The following is a 14,521-nucleotide window of genomic DNA, read 5'->3' as shown; positions in this document are numbered from 1 at the left end:
CCAGCAGCCCCCAAAGTCAATACACTGCTTGTGTAACACCAGCCATCACTCCCTCCTGTGCTGGTTCAGGCTATGGGTCGCACCTCAGCATTTATTTCTCTGAAATAGTTGAGAACGTGTTCTTACGGTGTTATGACCAGGGCAAGCAGTTGTCTTGCTGCCCTTTAAGAATTATTTCCCCAGAGCACAGAGCACACGGTTGCTTGTCTTTTCTTAGAGCAACTTTATGTACAGCCCTTAATCGGAGGATTCCCAGATGAATGGCCGGCTCTCCGCTCATTAAATACGTTTGATTAACGACCTTGGGATGGAGACTGGGCTGAGGTTTCTTGATCGCGAAACCCCTGGTGTGTATAGCACTGGGCAGCATCGGGGTGGATGGACTGTTCAAAATAGTCAGAATCATTCTGGTTGCTGTTACATAGGAAGGGACTCAGCGATTACCATTCGAAATGTGGAAATGACCATTTAAATAATTATCAGCAATTATTTGGAGTTCCGAACAGCTGGCAAGTGAACCCCATGATGTGTTGTCAAGGCACTGTCACTTCGACTTGATTACTTTGCTTGTAAGAATAGCTGGGGACTCCCTGGACGACATTCTGCAAAAACATCGCGTCTCCTGTTCCCGATGCTCTTGTTTTCCAGCTTGCACTGCACCCCGTGTGCGGGGCCCTGCCCCAAGGTTTGCGACTACAGGAAAGAGAAGACGATCGACTCGGTGACGTCGGCCCAGGAGCTGCGCGGCTGCACGGTGGTTAACGGGAGCTTGGTTATAAATATCCGCGGAGGAAGTAAGTTCTGCACGAGCCAGGGGGTCGGGAACACGACACCGCACCTGAGCTGCGGCGTTTCTCTCTCTGAATCTCAGAGCGGTTGGGAAAAACAACGGCAAAGGATGATGTGATGACCCTTTGGGGCTTTTTGCCAATTTTTGTAAGGTCTTATGAATTTATGTAAAGCAATTCTATTTATCTATATGGTTGGGCTCTGGTATCAGTGTTTCTCTCTGTGATATCAGAAAACTAAAGCCGATGTTTTCCTCTCCGTAGATAACATAGCAGCTGAGCTAGAAGCGAATCTTGGCTTGATAGAAGAAATCTCAGGTTACCTGAAAATTCGCCGGTCTTACGCCTTGGTTTCTCTTTCTTTTTTTCGTAAACTACATCTGATTAGAGGAGAAACCCTAGAAGCAGGGTGAGTTCTTTCGAAAGATGTTTTATTTTAATGCTTGGAAGTCTAAGGAGTGCCCGTGCTATCTGGGTGATTTGTATTGGTAAATAATTCCTAAGTTATTTTTAAATGTTCCTATGGCTTGTGGCCTACCAGGGAAGATAGTTTGCATTCATTTTTCTCTTGGTGTCTGGATTAGTGCGTAAGAAAAAAAAGAAAAGGAGTTTTCAGTGGATCCTCCCCCCCAATCCACATTTTCATTCTCTGCTTTCAGGAATTATTCATTTTACGCCTTGGACAACCAAAATCTTCGCCAGCTCTGGGACTGGAGTAAACACAACCTCACTATCGCACGAGGGAAACTCTTCTTCCATTATAACCCCAAACTGTGTTTGTCGGAGATCCACAAGATGGAGGAGATCTCGGGGACGAAGGGGCGGCAGGAGAGGAACGACATCGCCCTGAAGACGAACGGCGATCAAGCCTCATGTAAGAAAGTCTCGGAATGCAGCGAGACGCATCGTTTGCCTTTCTCTCTGCCTTACTAACCTCGTTCTCTTATTAAAATATTACAATATTTCTCTCAGCCTAGTCCTTGGTTTTCCAGGGACTGTCCCTGTCCTTTTGGTAAAGCCCCTGCTGTGTGGTTTGGTTCTCCATCGGCCAGGACCCTCCTTTGGTCTTCAGAATTTTGTTCTTTGTGTGCTCAGCTGTGAGTTTTCCAGGGTCGAGTCTATCGTTGTGTCTTCTTGAAGAGTTTAGCGCAACTTAACCTCTGGCCAGGCAGGGACTTTGTGCTGCTGCTGAGAACCTGATTAATAGTCATAATCTTCTTTTCCCATGTCATGAGGTGACAGTATGCACACGGAATGAACACAGCAGAGAAACAGGATTTCCACCCATCTCTGGAGCCGTGCGAAGGAGTCACTATGACAACAGAGGCATTTTTGCAACTATTTTTTTGTTACGCTTCACGGAGGTTTTTAAGCTACCGGGTTTCTTCAGGAGCAACGACGAGGCGATGCCTGCGTCAGCGTGACTGAGGAGCAAACCGATTGAGGGGCAAACCCCACTTTGGGGCTCAGATCCAGCTCTGCCGTGTGGTTCTGTGCAGCTCCGTGCTGGTGGTTGGGTTTCAAGGCAGCTGGAGGTGGTTGCGTTTCTCTTCACCAGCTTTAACTCTGCTCTGCTGAGCTGTTCACTGTGACACCCCAAACCACAGCTTGCCAGGGTGTTCGGCTCTTTGTTTGGTTTTACATTTCAAGACCGGTTTTTCACAAGCCCTTGTTTGTTCTGGCTGTGGTGCCGGTGAAATGAATGTTCTTCCTCCCTCGTGCAGCTACTGCAGGAATGGCAAATCCCATCAGAGCTCCCGTCTGCTCCAACCCCTGCCTTAAAGCAGGAACAGCGTCAAAAGATAAGGTTTTAATGAACAGCTCTTCTCAATGCCAACATTCTCGTGTTTATCCATGGAGAAAATAAACTTCTGAAAGAACTGAAAATAGAAACCTTTCTTTTTTAGCACTAAAAAAAACTATTGTCGCTTTTGTTACAGGTGAAAATGAATTGCTGAAGTTTTCTTCTATCAGAACTTCTCACGACAAGATCCTGTTAAAGTGGGAGCCGTACTGGCCGCCCGATTTCCGTGATCTCCTGGGATTTATGCTGTTTTACAAAGAAGCGTAAGTGATCCACCTCTGGAATTGTCTGGCTCCTACACTTCAGTTTCTACTGTCACACTTCTATAAAAGCATTCATTAAGATCCCTGAGTTTCGTACAGTCAAAATTCCTCATTTAACAGCAATCTAAATGTTAGTTATTCCAACTATTCTAGACATACATACTCTAACCATGGAGTTTATCATCTCCCTGCTATCTCCACAGGATGTTGAGGTATTTATGCTCCTTGAGATGGGAAACATCCTTTTAGAATCAAGGTTACCAAGCTGATTTTTATAAAGCTGAAAATAATGAGCCTGGATTTAGCTGCTGGGATCAATACCTGATCTGGGTTGAAAAGCTCCCTACACTTTGTTTTCAGAATATGCACAATGAGATAGTTATACTTTCTCCAAAGGGTAAAGAATTACAACTTTCAGTGATGTCTTTAGATATGTTTTTAAAAGCTTGAATTACGTTAATTTGAGGCTTTTTTTTTTTTTTTTTCCTCAAGTCCCTACCAAAATGTGACAGAGTTTGATGGCCAAGACGCTTGTGGGTCAAACAGCTGGACAGTTGTGGATGTCGACCCACCCCCGCGGTCCAACGAGCCCAAGGCCCAGGCCCAGCCCGGGTGGCTTCTGAGGGGCTTGAAGCCGTGGACACAATACGCCGTGTTTGTTAAAACTCTTGTCACCTTCTCGGATGAACGAAGAACATACGGTGCAAAGAGTGAAATCATCTACGTCCAGACCAACGCTACCGGTCAGTGTCGTGAAATTCATGTTGCTTTGCAAGTGAAAAAGAAAGATAGCTGTAAATTGTCTTCTGCTTGATAGTCCCGATAGTCCCATATCCGTGAAACTTTTCGCTGCTCTGCTTTGGTAGAAAGGTCTTCCTACAAATGGAATAATGTGCTTTTCGGCGTAGGGAGGTGGTGCCAACGTGCAGTTCTTGCACCAGGGTTGTGTGGCCACGTGCAAGAGCTCGTGCGCACGGGTGTGTCCTGTTGGGTGTTGGGATCTCCTCTGTCCGTCCCTGGTTCCATCCAGCTCTCACGGAGCGGTGGGAGTGACGTGACCTCTGTCTCTTTTCCCACCCGCACAGTTCCGTCCGTCCCCTTAGATCCCATCTCCGTTTCCAACTCTTCGTCCCAAATCATCCTCAAGTGGAAACCGCCCTCCGAGCCCAACGGCAACATCACGCACTACCTGGTGTTCTGGCAGCAGCAGGCAGAAGACAGCGAGCTTTATGAGCTTGATTACTGTTTAAAAGGTGCGTGTTTCTCTGTGCTTTTCTTTCAGCCTTTCTCAGAGTTGCCTGGAGATTTTTCACACGCTTTGGAGACGCTCTGGATGCCCAATTTTGCTGTTTTCAAGACTATTGTTCAATAAACAGGCTGAGGTGCAGCCGTGTTCTCCCAGTGCTCAGTTACATTGTACATTAGGTGCTTCTGCCAAAGGCTCTCCAAAAATGTTTTTTTACGAAGTAATGTGATATTTTTTTTTCCTTTGGGGATCTCCCTGCTGCACTTGTTCCTTTTAAACCAAGTAATGAGTTTAATAACAGCTATGGAGATAGTAAGGGAAGATATCTGTGATTCTGGAGATCAGCGGCCAGGTTAATTTTTGAAGGCATCCTGTGCCTGGTTTGGAATTCTCTGGGAACACAGAGCTTTGCTGAGGACTCCCAGAATCTCACCTGCAGCCCCGTGTTACTTAAACTGAGATGAACTGGGGTAGAACTCTGAGCTCCCTTTCAAAAATAGCACAGTTTGGAATCAAAGGCCAGTCAGAAAATAAGGAAAGCAGCTTCGCCCTGGGTATGAAAGCTCAGGATGCACTAGGAATCTTGTGTACGCTTGGTTTGGATCTTTGTAGGATCAAACATCTGCTGCTGCTATGTCAAGCGTAAGTGACACTAAAATGGTTTTGTCCACAGGATTAAAACTGCCCTCAAGGACGTGGTCTCCTCCTTTTGAATCCGAAGACCCTCAGAAGTATAATCAGAGTGAAAATGAGGATGTCAGCGGAGAATGTTGTTCCTGTCCTAAAACAGATTCTCAAATACAAAAGGAGCTGGAAGAGTCTGCTTTCCGCAAGACGTTTGAGAACTATCTTCACAATGAGGTTTTTGTCCCCAGGTATGAATAGCGAACAATATTGCCCAGGTGGTCAGGGGTAGGGAAATGTAATTGATTATTAAACATAACTATTGGGCTGGACGTGGCCATATTGCCCGTCTCTGTCGGCTTTTTTGACACTGTCTAGTCCAGCTGAATATACGTGTTGGAGACCGAGAACCGAGCACCTACAACTGATGTTATTGCAGGTTTGGAAGATTCTGCTCTTATTTTCTGACTCTGAATTCTCCTCAGCTTGAGAGTGAAGTGAGAGAATCCTTAACAAACAGTTCAAGGCCTGCAGCTCCTTTAAACTCGGGCGATGCCAGAAGTAGCTATTTTTTTTTTCTTTCCTCAAATTTTGTGGTCTAGCTTTTCATCCAGTTGAAAATAAAAGAAAGAAGGGAAGTTGACCATGCCGCAGCCTTGTCCTTCAGCGTGGTATTTGTGGTCTTCCTTGCGCTTAGCCTGGGAAATGCCTCCGATACCACGCGGAATGCGGGTGCTGTGGGTGGCGATGTCCTGTTTTGACTGGTGAGCATCCCCACACCTCGTACGCACCTACAGAGGGAGCGCTGGGAGCCAGGTTAGAGCCCCCGACGAGTTACCCTCACCGCTGTCACGTGTTCTGTTCTCTCAGTTTCTTCTCTGCTTACTGCCCTTACCTAATAAACATTTATTTTCAGGTGCTTGACAAAAGCCATGTTAATGCACTGGATATTTTTGACTATGGGGTGCATTAGTAGCCGGCGTCCCTCCCGTGCCAGCCCGGTTCACTGCCTGCAGCTCTCACCTCGTGCACAGTCTCTCCTTTTGCTGTTTCTTTGCTGCTAGCGCCGATCAGGGCGAGTTTTAGCGTGCAAAATGATGCCAGGACACATGTTCAGAAGCAGAGGAGAACCGAACTGTGTACAAACGCCAAACACCTCTTGACATAGGCAGCAAATGGTGACGATCTGATTTCTTTCTTTTTTATTCTTCTTTTTTTTTTTTTTTTTTTTTTTCTTTTTTCAATTTAATTGTGCAGCCAGCCCAGGATGCTTCTCAGGCCAGTTTCTGGGGTATGTATTTTAGGAAGAAACCAATCACCAGGATGTGCCACCTTGTCAGCCTGCTAAGGAAGAAACCTCCTCTTCCCCTGGGCTAACTAATCCTTTCAGTACCAGCCCCTTTCACCGTTATTGGTCAGCACTAAAGATACTTTCCTGCTGACATTTATCCTGCGTGTCTTTTCCGACAGGCTCCAGGTCGTGGCAACGTGAACTAGAATTAGTTTTCCTGGGAATACTGTGCCTGTTGCCTGCTCAGAGGGGAGGAATCTCCGAGCTGAGGCCGGTGGGGAATAGGAGAGGGCAGAGGACAGAGCAGCTGAGAAATTACTCCTCCTACATCTTGTCCCCTTCTTTTCCATTTCTCTCCTCCCGTGCTGTTCCCGGTTCTCCCATCCCTCTGCGGTTTCCCATCCGGACGAGGTTTTGCCGCCGATCGGCCTCAGTCCAGCTCCCATCTCACCTGACGTGCTGCGAGCCCCTGCTGGAAATCACAGCGGCTGTTCCTTCCCCGTCTACGCAGTCCAATAGCTACTCCAGGAGATACTCTCACAAGTCTCGTGGATTAATTTGCTCTGGCAAGGCAAACTAGAAGTTTCTAAATCCTTGCCGTACCCAGGCAGAGCTCAGGGGTGTCTTTACACCGCGTGCGTTGTCACCTCCCTTCGCGGCTGAACAAAGTGGCCATCAGAAGCTGATGCTTTGTTTCTTCTTTCCTGTGTCATTTGCTCTTACCTTGGAAGGGGTTTTGCGCAGATTGGAGCAGGCGGGTGATTGTGCGTTGCCCCGGGAGGTTGTGGAGTCTCTGTCTTTGGAGATGTTCAGACTCGGAGCAGGGGGTGGCTTGGGCAACCTCCAGAGGTGCCTCCCGACCCCAACCGCCCTGGGATTCTGTGCAAACCATGGAAAGATTTCGAAAAAGAGGCAGAAAGGAACTAAATGGCCGCTCTTCAGGGTGTAATTTCATGTGTATTCTCCATCACTACTGCAGAAAAAGCAGTTTCTCATCTGTCTCTCTGTCACACACACTTGTGCCACGACAAATATTAGCGGGCTACAGAGTGAACAAGATCTGGGAAATGACTCCCATTAAAAGCGACTTTTTTTTATTTTTGGTTTCCCCGTTCAACCCAATTAACTGTACAGACAAATATATAAATGCTTTTACCGGCACAAGGGGGAAGATGGGCCGGCTGTTCTTCTGCTCTTGGCAGGTGTGTGGAAAAGCTCGGCTTAAATTGGGTAAAGCGTGTTTAAAATCCCCCAGCACGGGCCATATCGCGTGCGATGAGTTGTCACGTTGTCGCAGGAGAAGGAACCAGAATCTGAGAATTTCGCAGGAGTTACTGAAGTGGCCATAAGGAAAATCGCCCTGGAGCAGCTATGGGAGGGCATCACATGTTTGAAAGTACAGAGAATTTGGCAAGAATATTGCTGCAAATCCAGGATAATAAATATGTGAAGATCGGGATTTACAGCTTCAAAAGTTTTTTTCTTGCTCGCTGTTACTTGAGCAGGGAGAAATTATTCTTGCATTTTACTCTCTTGTTGCATCAGTGGTCAAATTACTGTTTTACTTGTGAAAAACAAATTTCTCTGAAAGCTGAGGAACAGCTGAATCCACACTTTGTAAACGGTGGCACGTAGCTTTGAAGCCCAAACAAAGTTCTGGTTGACTGTCAAGATTCCTTCCAACGGAGGGACCTGGGTCTCTGAACTCTGCCCCATTGTTGAGGACACTGTTCACAACAATGCTCAAGCGGAGATAACGAGTTAATTAGTAATTAGAGAAAGAGAAAACTAAAAACTGGAATGTGCTCTGCTGAACCCACCGCTTTGCGTCTCATTTCTTTTTTTCGTCAGGTGGATGGAAAAAATCCCGTGATTGCCTACAACCTGATGGTTAGTTTGAGGAAATCTTAAAATTTGCTTTTCTGGCTCGTTGTGTTTGCTGTCGGAGGAGAAATAACTCCAGGGAGCGGAGCTGGGAGTTGCAGACAAGACCCGAGCTGCAAAATTCCTTGTTGTAGCCACATTTGGCCAATTATTTGCTCGGCAGTCGGAGGGGGCGGCAGAAAGTTCAGCTCAGATTTGCTCCAGCAGCCTGGGACATTTTTAGAGGCTGGAGATGCCTCAAGTGTTGAGTTCAGCTCAGGTCGCTCTTTGTACCCTTTAATAGCTCCGCACACAAAAAGAGCATCATCCCCTTAAAATACACAGCCCGCTTTTAAAACGGCATTAATTCCTTTAGTGTAACAAAACGCTGTTACTGATTCACCGCGTTGGTCAGTTCCCAACCTGGAATTCTTTGTGGCAAACGTGTGACATAAAGCGCTAGAACAAGGAATTTTGGTTTGATACTAGTTCCTTTTTTTTTTTCTTCCACCCATGAAAATTACATTTGCAAATGGCTCTTAATTGAGCTGAATTGATTGTTTCTTTACTGACAAAATTGGATGTTGAGGTCGGCTGATCGCACTGGCAATCAAGGGAGCTGCCAGGTCTGGTTTTACAACTGCAAAAACCTGATTTTTCAGACCGAAGTGCAATAATTTAGGAGGTGATATTTGCTTAATAAAACCACCCAACTAATAACCCGAACCTGTGAGTTTTAAACGCATCTGTTGCAAAGAGCGTAACGTTTTTGGTCTCTCGGGAAAAGGTTGAAATCCCCTATTTATCTGGTTAGATTCAGCCTTAGGGTTCCAAGCGGCAGATGTGTCCCTGTGAGCTGGGGTGCTGGTCTTGTGCTTTGCAAACGCGGGTTTATGACACTTGGAACATGTGGCACAGCGAAGGTCACCAGCCCTGGGGGCTGCGACGCGACGTCATTTGCTCCGAGTTAGAACGTGGAGCGGATTAAATCCAACGCGCAGGGCACCTGAGAGGGAACCTGAGAGGATCTACAAAAACTTGAATTCTCAAGCAAATACTTTAGACGTTGATTTATTTTCTTTATTTTTTCCCTGTATGAAGTTATGCAGGGAAAGAGCCTCAGGGGTATATAATTTTTAAAAGCTGTGCGCATTACACGGAGTGAGACAGATTGATTGTTTATTTTTTTGTTTTTTTAATAATATTTATATATGTATTTGTTGCATTGCAAATATGAGGCTTGAATTTGAGTTTTCAGGGGCACTCTAAGCCCTCCCACTTGAACTCTTCAGATTAACACCTTTCTATTGAATACAACAAATAAAACCGTAACCTGTGTTATTTAACAGGCCATCAAGAAAACGAAGGGACCTCGGCTCCGTGGCGAACGCCACTGTGGTGATACCCACCGTCCCGTCCTCTCCAAACAATTCAGCGGCATCTGAGAACGCAGAGGAACAAAAACCTTTCGAAAAAGTGAAGTCCAAGGAGTCGCTGGTGATCTCGGGTCTGCGGCATTTCACCGGGTACCGCATCGAGCTCCACGCTTGCAACCACGACGCTCAGGAGTCCCGGTGCAGCGTTGCAGCTTATGTCAGTGCCAGGACCATGCCGGAAGGTAATTAATTATCTTCCTGAGCTTGGGGTTAATGGCTGTTTGCAAAATGCTGCTTTTCCTATGGCAGCAAGTGGAAATACAGAAGCATCGTGCGGGCCTGGTGCTGTCTTTATGTCCTGATAGGAAAGGATGATAGATGAATTTTTGAATTTTGCCCCCAAGACGTGAAATAAAATAATTAATCGTGACCTTGGTTCCAGCTAAGGCTGATGACATTGTCGGTCCGGTTACGCATGAAGTGGTTGAAAAAAACACTGTGCACTTGAAGTGGCAGGAGCCAAAGGAGCCAAACGGCCTCATTGTGCTGTACGAAGTGAATTACGGGCGTCTCGGGGAGACAGAGGTGAGAATTTCTGCTTGTCCCTTAACACGTTTGGAGAAGTAGCTCTGCCTGGGAGTTTAGTCTTTAATAGTCCTTGGGCGTATGGTTTTCTGTCCCGTCTGGTTTCCTTGTGTACGAACCAACATGACGTAAAACTTTGCTGGTGGATTTGTATCCCCTGGAGGTTTGTGGCAACACGGAGAAATAAAAATCTGCCTCTACGGCGCCCGTCTGCCAAACAAGTGTATCTAATTTGCCAGCTTTCCACGTGGAGTTTTTGTAGGAATTTTATTTCACAGAAAACATACATCTCATTTTAAGTTGCTCAGAGAAGCTCAGGAAGGGTTGAGCAGGGGGAGCCCGTGGGCAGAACGCGGAGCCGCGTGGCTTTGCCAGACCCAGCTCCGGTTTCAGGGCTGAGCTCCAGTCCAGCCCATGGCACCTGTCATCTGAGCCGCCCCGCTGTAAAACACAAATCCAGGACAAACCGCTCGATTGGAAAAGACCTGAGCACCTGAAAACCCGATTTGGGTGCATTTACAGCCCAATTTGTGTGCGTTTTCCAGACTGGGAGGTGAGGTAGGGATCCCTCGTGCTGTCGGAGCTGTTGTTGCGGCGCTGGTGTGACGCAGCCTTCCTCTTTGCTCTCTCCTCCTCCTCCTCCCGCAGGAAGCTCATTTCTGTGTATCCCGCAAGCATTTTGCCAGCGAGCAGGGCTGCAAACTGCGGGGGCTGCAGCCGGGAAACTACAGCGTCCGCATCCGAGCGACGTCTCTGGCCGGGAACGGCTCCTGGACAGAGCCCACCTATTTTTACGTGGCCGATTATCGTGAGTTCATTTTATCTTCAACGCTTATTTCCTGATAGAAACCCAGGTTATTTCTGGGAGATGGGGGTTTAGCAAGGAGCACACAGGGAACCGTAGGGGGTCATAAAATATTTAGCAATACAGCTGCTTTCTAGGAAGTGAAATGACTTGGAAATGTGTGACTTTTCTTCATAGAGATGCTGACCAGCAGTTTGAGTTCTCGTTCTGACCAGCCCCACGTTCTATATCTGAAATAGCCTCTAGTTTCATATTTGTTCCAGTTTATTCAAGGGGGCGATTTTACTGAGGAAAAGACTTGGATTTTGGACCTGTATGACACCTCCAACTCTCTCTCTCTCTCTTAGTGAATGCTCAGCCTAACATTGCCGTTATCATTGTTCCGATTATTTTTGCCATAATAATTGCTGGAATTATTGGAGCTGCTTACGTGCTTGTGAAAAAGAGGTGAGCGCAATTTTCTGTTTTCACCAGAACAAGCAAAACTTGTATTCAAAGATCTTGTTTTATTTGTTGGAATTAACTCTGTGTTTGTTGTCTAATTTAGATAATGGTTGCAACATCAGTTTAGGAAATATTTTGTGCCTTTGGAAATGGGGACAGTTTGTATTTGCTGCGTGCTTTGGGAGTTAATCAAACTGCCTGCGGTTCTAATGTGTCAAAGGCTGCAAACGTGCTGAAGAATTTGTTTGGTTTTTTTCCAGACAAACCGAAGGACCAACTGGACCACTGTATGCATCCTCCAACCCCGAATATCTCAGCGCCAGCGATGGTGAGCACTGTATCCACTGCCTTATTTCTTGTGTTGTCGTTCAGACAGCGCAGGGTGGGGTTGGCATTGTCTTTATGGAGTTTTCTAGTCGTCTTATTTAAATTTATACCCGTAGTATCCCGTGGCAGCGCTACGCGAGGCTGAAATGTCTTTCAAAAGATACTTGCTCAGTTCAGAAACGTTTTCTTTTGCTCCGCAGTCTACGTCCCCGACGAGTGGGAGGTTCCGCGGGACAAGATCACGCTGCTGCGGGAGCTGGGCCAGGGCTCCTTCGGGATGGTGTACGAGGGGATCGCCAAGGACATCGTCAAGGGGGAGCCCGAGACCCGCGTGGCCGTGAAAACCGTCAACGAGTCGGCCAGCCTGCGCGAGCGCATCGAGTTCCTCAACGAGGCGTCCGTGATGAAAGGCTTCAGCTGCCATCACGTGGTAATTAGCGTCGCCTCGTGTGATTAGCGAGTGCCGTCGCGTAGCTAATAGGTCCCTCGGTGCTTTTAAAGCTTGGCGTTCAGCTTACAAAAGCGCTTGATCAAAAAGAGCCTCAGGCGGATGCTTTAGTAGTGTAAGCATCAAGATTTAGCACCGGGCATAGTGGGGTATCTAATCCCAGTTTATGTCCTGGCCTTCGTGGAATTTAATTGATCATAGGGGTTAAGGTCGTCTTTAGGGTGGCTTTAAATGCATCTTAGGCTTATGACAGCTCAGGCGCCTTTCATATTTTATAAAACGCATCTTTCAAAACTTCTCAGCGTGTCAGGGCTTTGCGGTGCTGTCCTGAGCTCTGGTTCGGGGGTGTTGGCTTTGTCATGCCCCCCTCTTTTTATAGCCCAGTGCGGTCGGACACGACCTTGAGGGAATTTCTCGCTTATTTTCCAGGTTCGCCTCCTCGGGGTGGTCTCCAAAGGGCAACCGACTCTGGTGGTCATGGAGTTAATGGCACATGGAGATTTGAAAAGTTACCTTCGCTCTCTGAGACCTGATGCTGAGGTAGAGACAGGAGAAAGAGTCTGTTGTGCCGCAGAGTCACTCGATGTGGTTTTTAATATTCTGTATTTCTTGTAGAACAACCCTGGTCGTCCTCCGCCAACACTGAGGGAGATGATCCAGATGGCTGCGGAGATCGCCGATGGCATGGCCTACCTGAACGCCAAGAAGTTTGTCCACAGAGACCTTGCAGCGCGTAACTGTATGGTTGCGGAAGACTTCACCGTGAAAATTGGAGGTACGTAGTGCGTGATCAGAAGAGAATCCCGTGGGTCATATTTGCTGTAAAGGCCAAGACCGACGCAGCAAACGTGGGTGATTTTCAGCGGCTCCCTTTGGAAACGCAGCAAACTTTCCTCTGTTTCTCCCCTGTGAAATAATTGTCTGGACTTTAGTAAGAAAATAATCTCCCCTAGGGCCAGAGCAGCTTTTCTCACCTTCTCCATTCTCAAACCTCTATCCAAAAAGTTTATTGCCTTTCCAGCCTAAGCTGCCTGGTGTTACCTCACTGTTCTTTAATTTCATGAGAATTATGATAAAGAAAGTGGGTACAACAAACCAAGGGTTGATAATCCTATTGTTAGGTCAGGTGCCTTTTAAAAGTCATTTATCTCCCACAAGAACCAGTTTTTAACCCAAACCCTTTTAGAAACAAGCAAATATAACATGCAAAAATAAACCCAAACCTCACAGCGTGTTGGTTTTTCCGACCTCTTTGGACTCCAAGCCAAGGCAGTGGGATTTCAGGGCAAAGAGAGCTCTGTTTTACTTAGAGGAGATGAATAAAAATAATGTTTGGAATAGAAGCTGTTACTAAAAAGTTTAACTCTGCCGTCTCTATCGCAAGTCTGTAGAAAAAATGCAGGGAAAAGGAAAATGTTTAGAATACTAATCACGAATTGACAGATGGCTGCAAGTTGGGCCGTAGAAAAACCCCAGGGTGGATGAAAATAGCCTGAGGTCGAGGGAAGGAAATGTTCATCTGGAGATGATGCACAGTAGAATTAGCGAAGGAGAGATGTGTAACACATCCCCATCGCTTCCCTCAGACTTCGGCATGACCAGAGACATCTATGAGACGGATTATTACCGCAAAGGAGGCAAAGGGCTGCTGCCGGTGCGGTGGATGGCGCCCGAGTCGCTGAAGGACGGTGTTTTCACTACGTATTCCGACGTGTGGTAAGTCGTACTCTGCGATCCCAGATGGATTCGAGCTCAGTTTTAACACACCTGGTTTAAATTGTGAGTTGCTGACTTAGAGTAGAGACAAAACAAAAACACTGTTTTGAAACCTTCTTCTTAACAGTATAGTTGTCGTCCTTTCATGTATATTCTCCAAAATAAGACTGTCACTTGTAGATCTCCAGGATGTTTTCTTCTCTCTTTCTTAGGTCGTTTGGTGTCGTCCTCTGGGAAATAAGCAGTTTAGCAGAGCAGCCATACCAGGGACTCTCCAACGAGCAGGTGCTAAAGTTTGTGATGGACGGAGGGTACCTGGACCAGCCGGACAACTGCCCAGAGAGGCTGTAAGTGGTGACACGGTGACAATCAACCCAGTCGAGCTCTTCAGCTGGTGACACAAGGCACCTCTCAACCGCTTCTCTGCTGGGGAGGAACAAAACAGATTTTAGTTGAGCCACATCGCACAGAAATTCAACCAGTGCATCCTTAGTGATCCAGGAATTAAAGACCTGAGCCAGCCTGTTGCACTAGAAGGGAAATTAAACCACGTTTTAAGCACAGGAAAAGCTTAAATAAAATCCCAAGCACTGTATCAATTGCCCAAATATAATGTTTTTCCTCCACTCCAGACTAAGGGGTGGCAGTTGGCTGGCGTCACGTGGCAAAGCTTGGCCAGGAGCCACGTCCACGTGGCTACAGAGCCTGGAGAGCAGCTCGTTAATCCCGGGTCTGCTGAGGGTTTCTGTCATTCATCTCTCCGTGCTGCGTAAATAGCCCTGAGAATTACAGCAACTTTTTACCACTGATTTTCCAGAAATCCAATTTATGGCTGATGAGGAGGGAGAGGCAGGAGGACGCTGCGCTGAGCCGAGAGCTGGTTTTCGTGGCCGAGGCCTTTTCGTTTCTGTTGCAGATGCGTTGCCGCAGTTAAAGTACAA

At 46.9% G+C, this 14,521-nt stretch overlaps 1 protein-coding gene across 1 annotated transcript in view; it reads left to right on the top strand.

Moving 5' to 3' along the window:
- The window catches only part of INSR (insulin receptor), a 49,228-nt gene that overhangs the window by 27,419 nt on the left and 7,288 nt on the right, over positions 1-14,521 (top strand). The window contains exons 4-20 of the mRNA XM_065652579.1: positions 649-794; positions 1,053-1,197; positions 1,448-1,662; positions 2,729-2,855; positions 3,348-3,598; positions 3,941-4,108; positions 4,775-4,976; positions 9,229-9,497; positions 9,698-9,840; positions 10,489-10,648; positions 10,993-11,092; positions 11,350-11,417; positions 11,617-11,846; positions 12,294-12,404; positions 12,480-12,639; positions 13,451-13,580; positions 13,793-13,927. Of these exons, the coding sequence (XP_065508651.1) occupies positions 649-794; positions 1,053-1,197; positions 1,448-1,662; positions 2,729-2,855; positions 3,348-3,598; positions 3,941-4,108; positions 4,775-4,976; positions 9,229-9,497; positions 9,698-9,840; positions 10,489-10,648; positions 10,993-11,092; positions 11,350-11,417; positions 11,617-11,846; positions 12,294-12,404; positions 12,480-12,639; positions 13,451-13,580; positions 13,793-13,927 (2,760 nt within the window). The remainder of the gene's footprint in view (positions 1-648; positions 795-1,052; positions 1,198-1,447; positions 1,663-2,728; positions 2,856-3,347; positions 3,599-3,940; positions 4,109-4,774; positions 4,977-9,228; positions 9,498-9,697; positions 9,841-10,488; positions 10,649-10,992; positions 11,093-11,349; positions 11,418-11,616; positions 11,847-12,293; positions 12,405-12,479; positions 12,640-13,450; positions 13,581-13,792; positions 13,928-14,521) is intronic.

This window comes from Caloenas nicobarica, chromosome 27 (assembly GCF_036013445.1).
Source record: "Caloenas nicobarica isolate bCalNic1 chromosome 27, bCalNic1.hap1, whole genome shotgun sequence".
Classification (NCBI taxonomy): domain Eukaryota; kingdom Metazoa; phylum Chordata; class Aves; order Columbiformes; family Columbidae; genus Caloenas; species Caloenas nicobarica.
The sequence above is the reverse complement of the archived record's forward strand: the minus strand, read 5'-3'. Positions and strand labels throughout refer to the sequence as shown.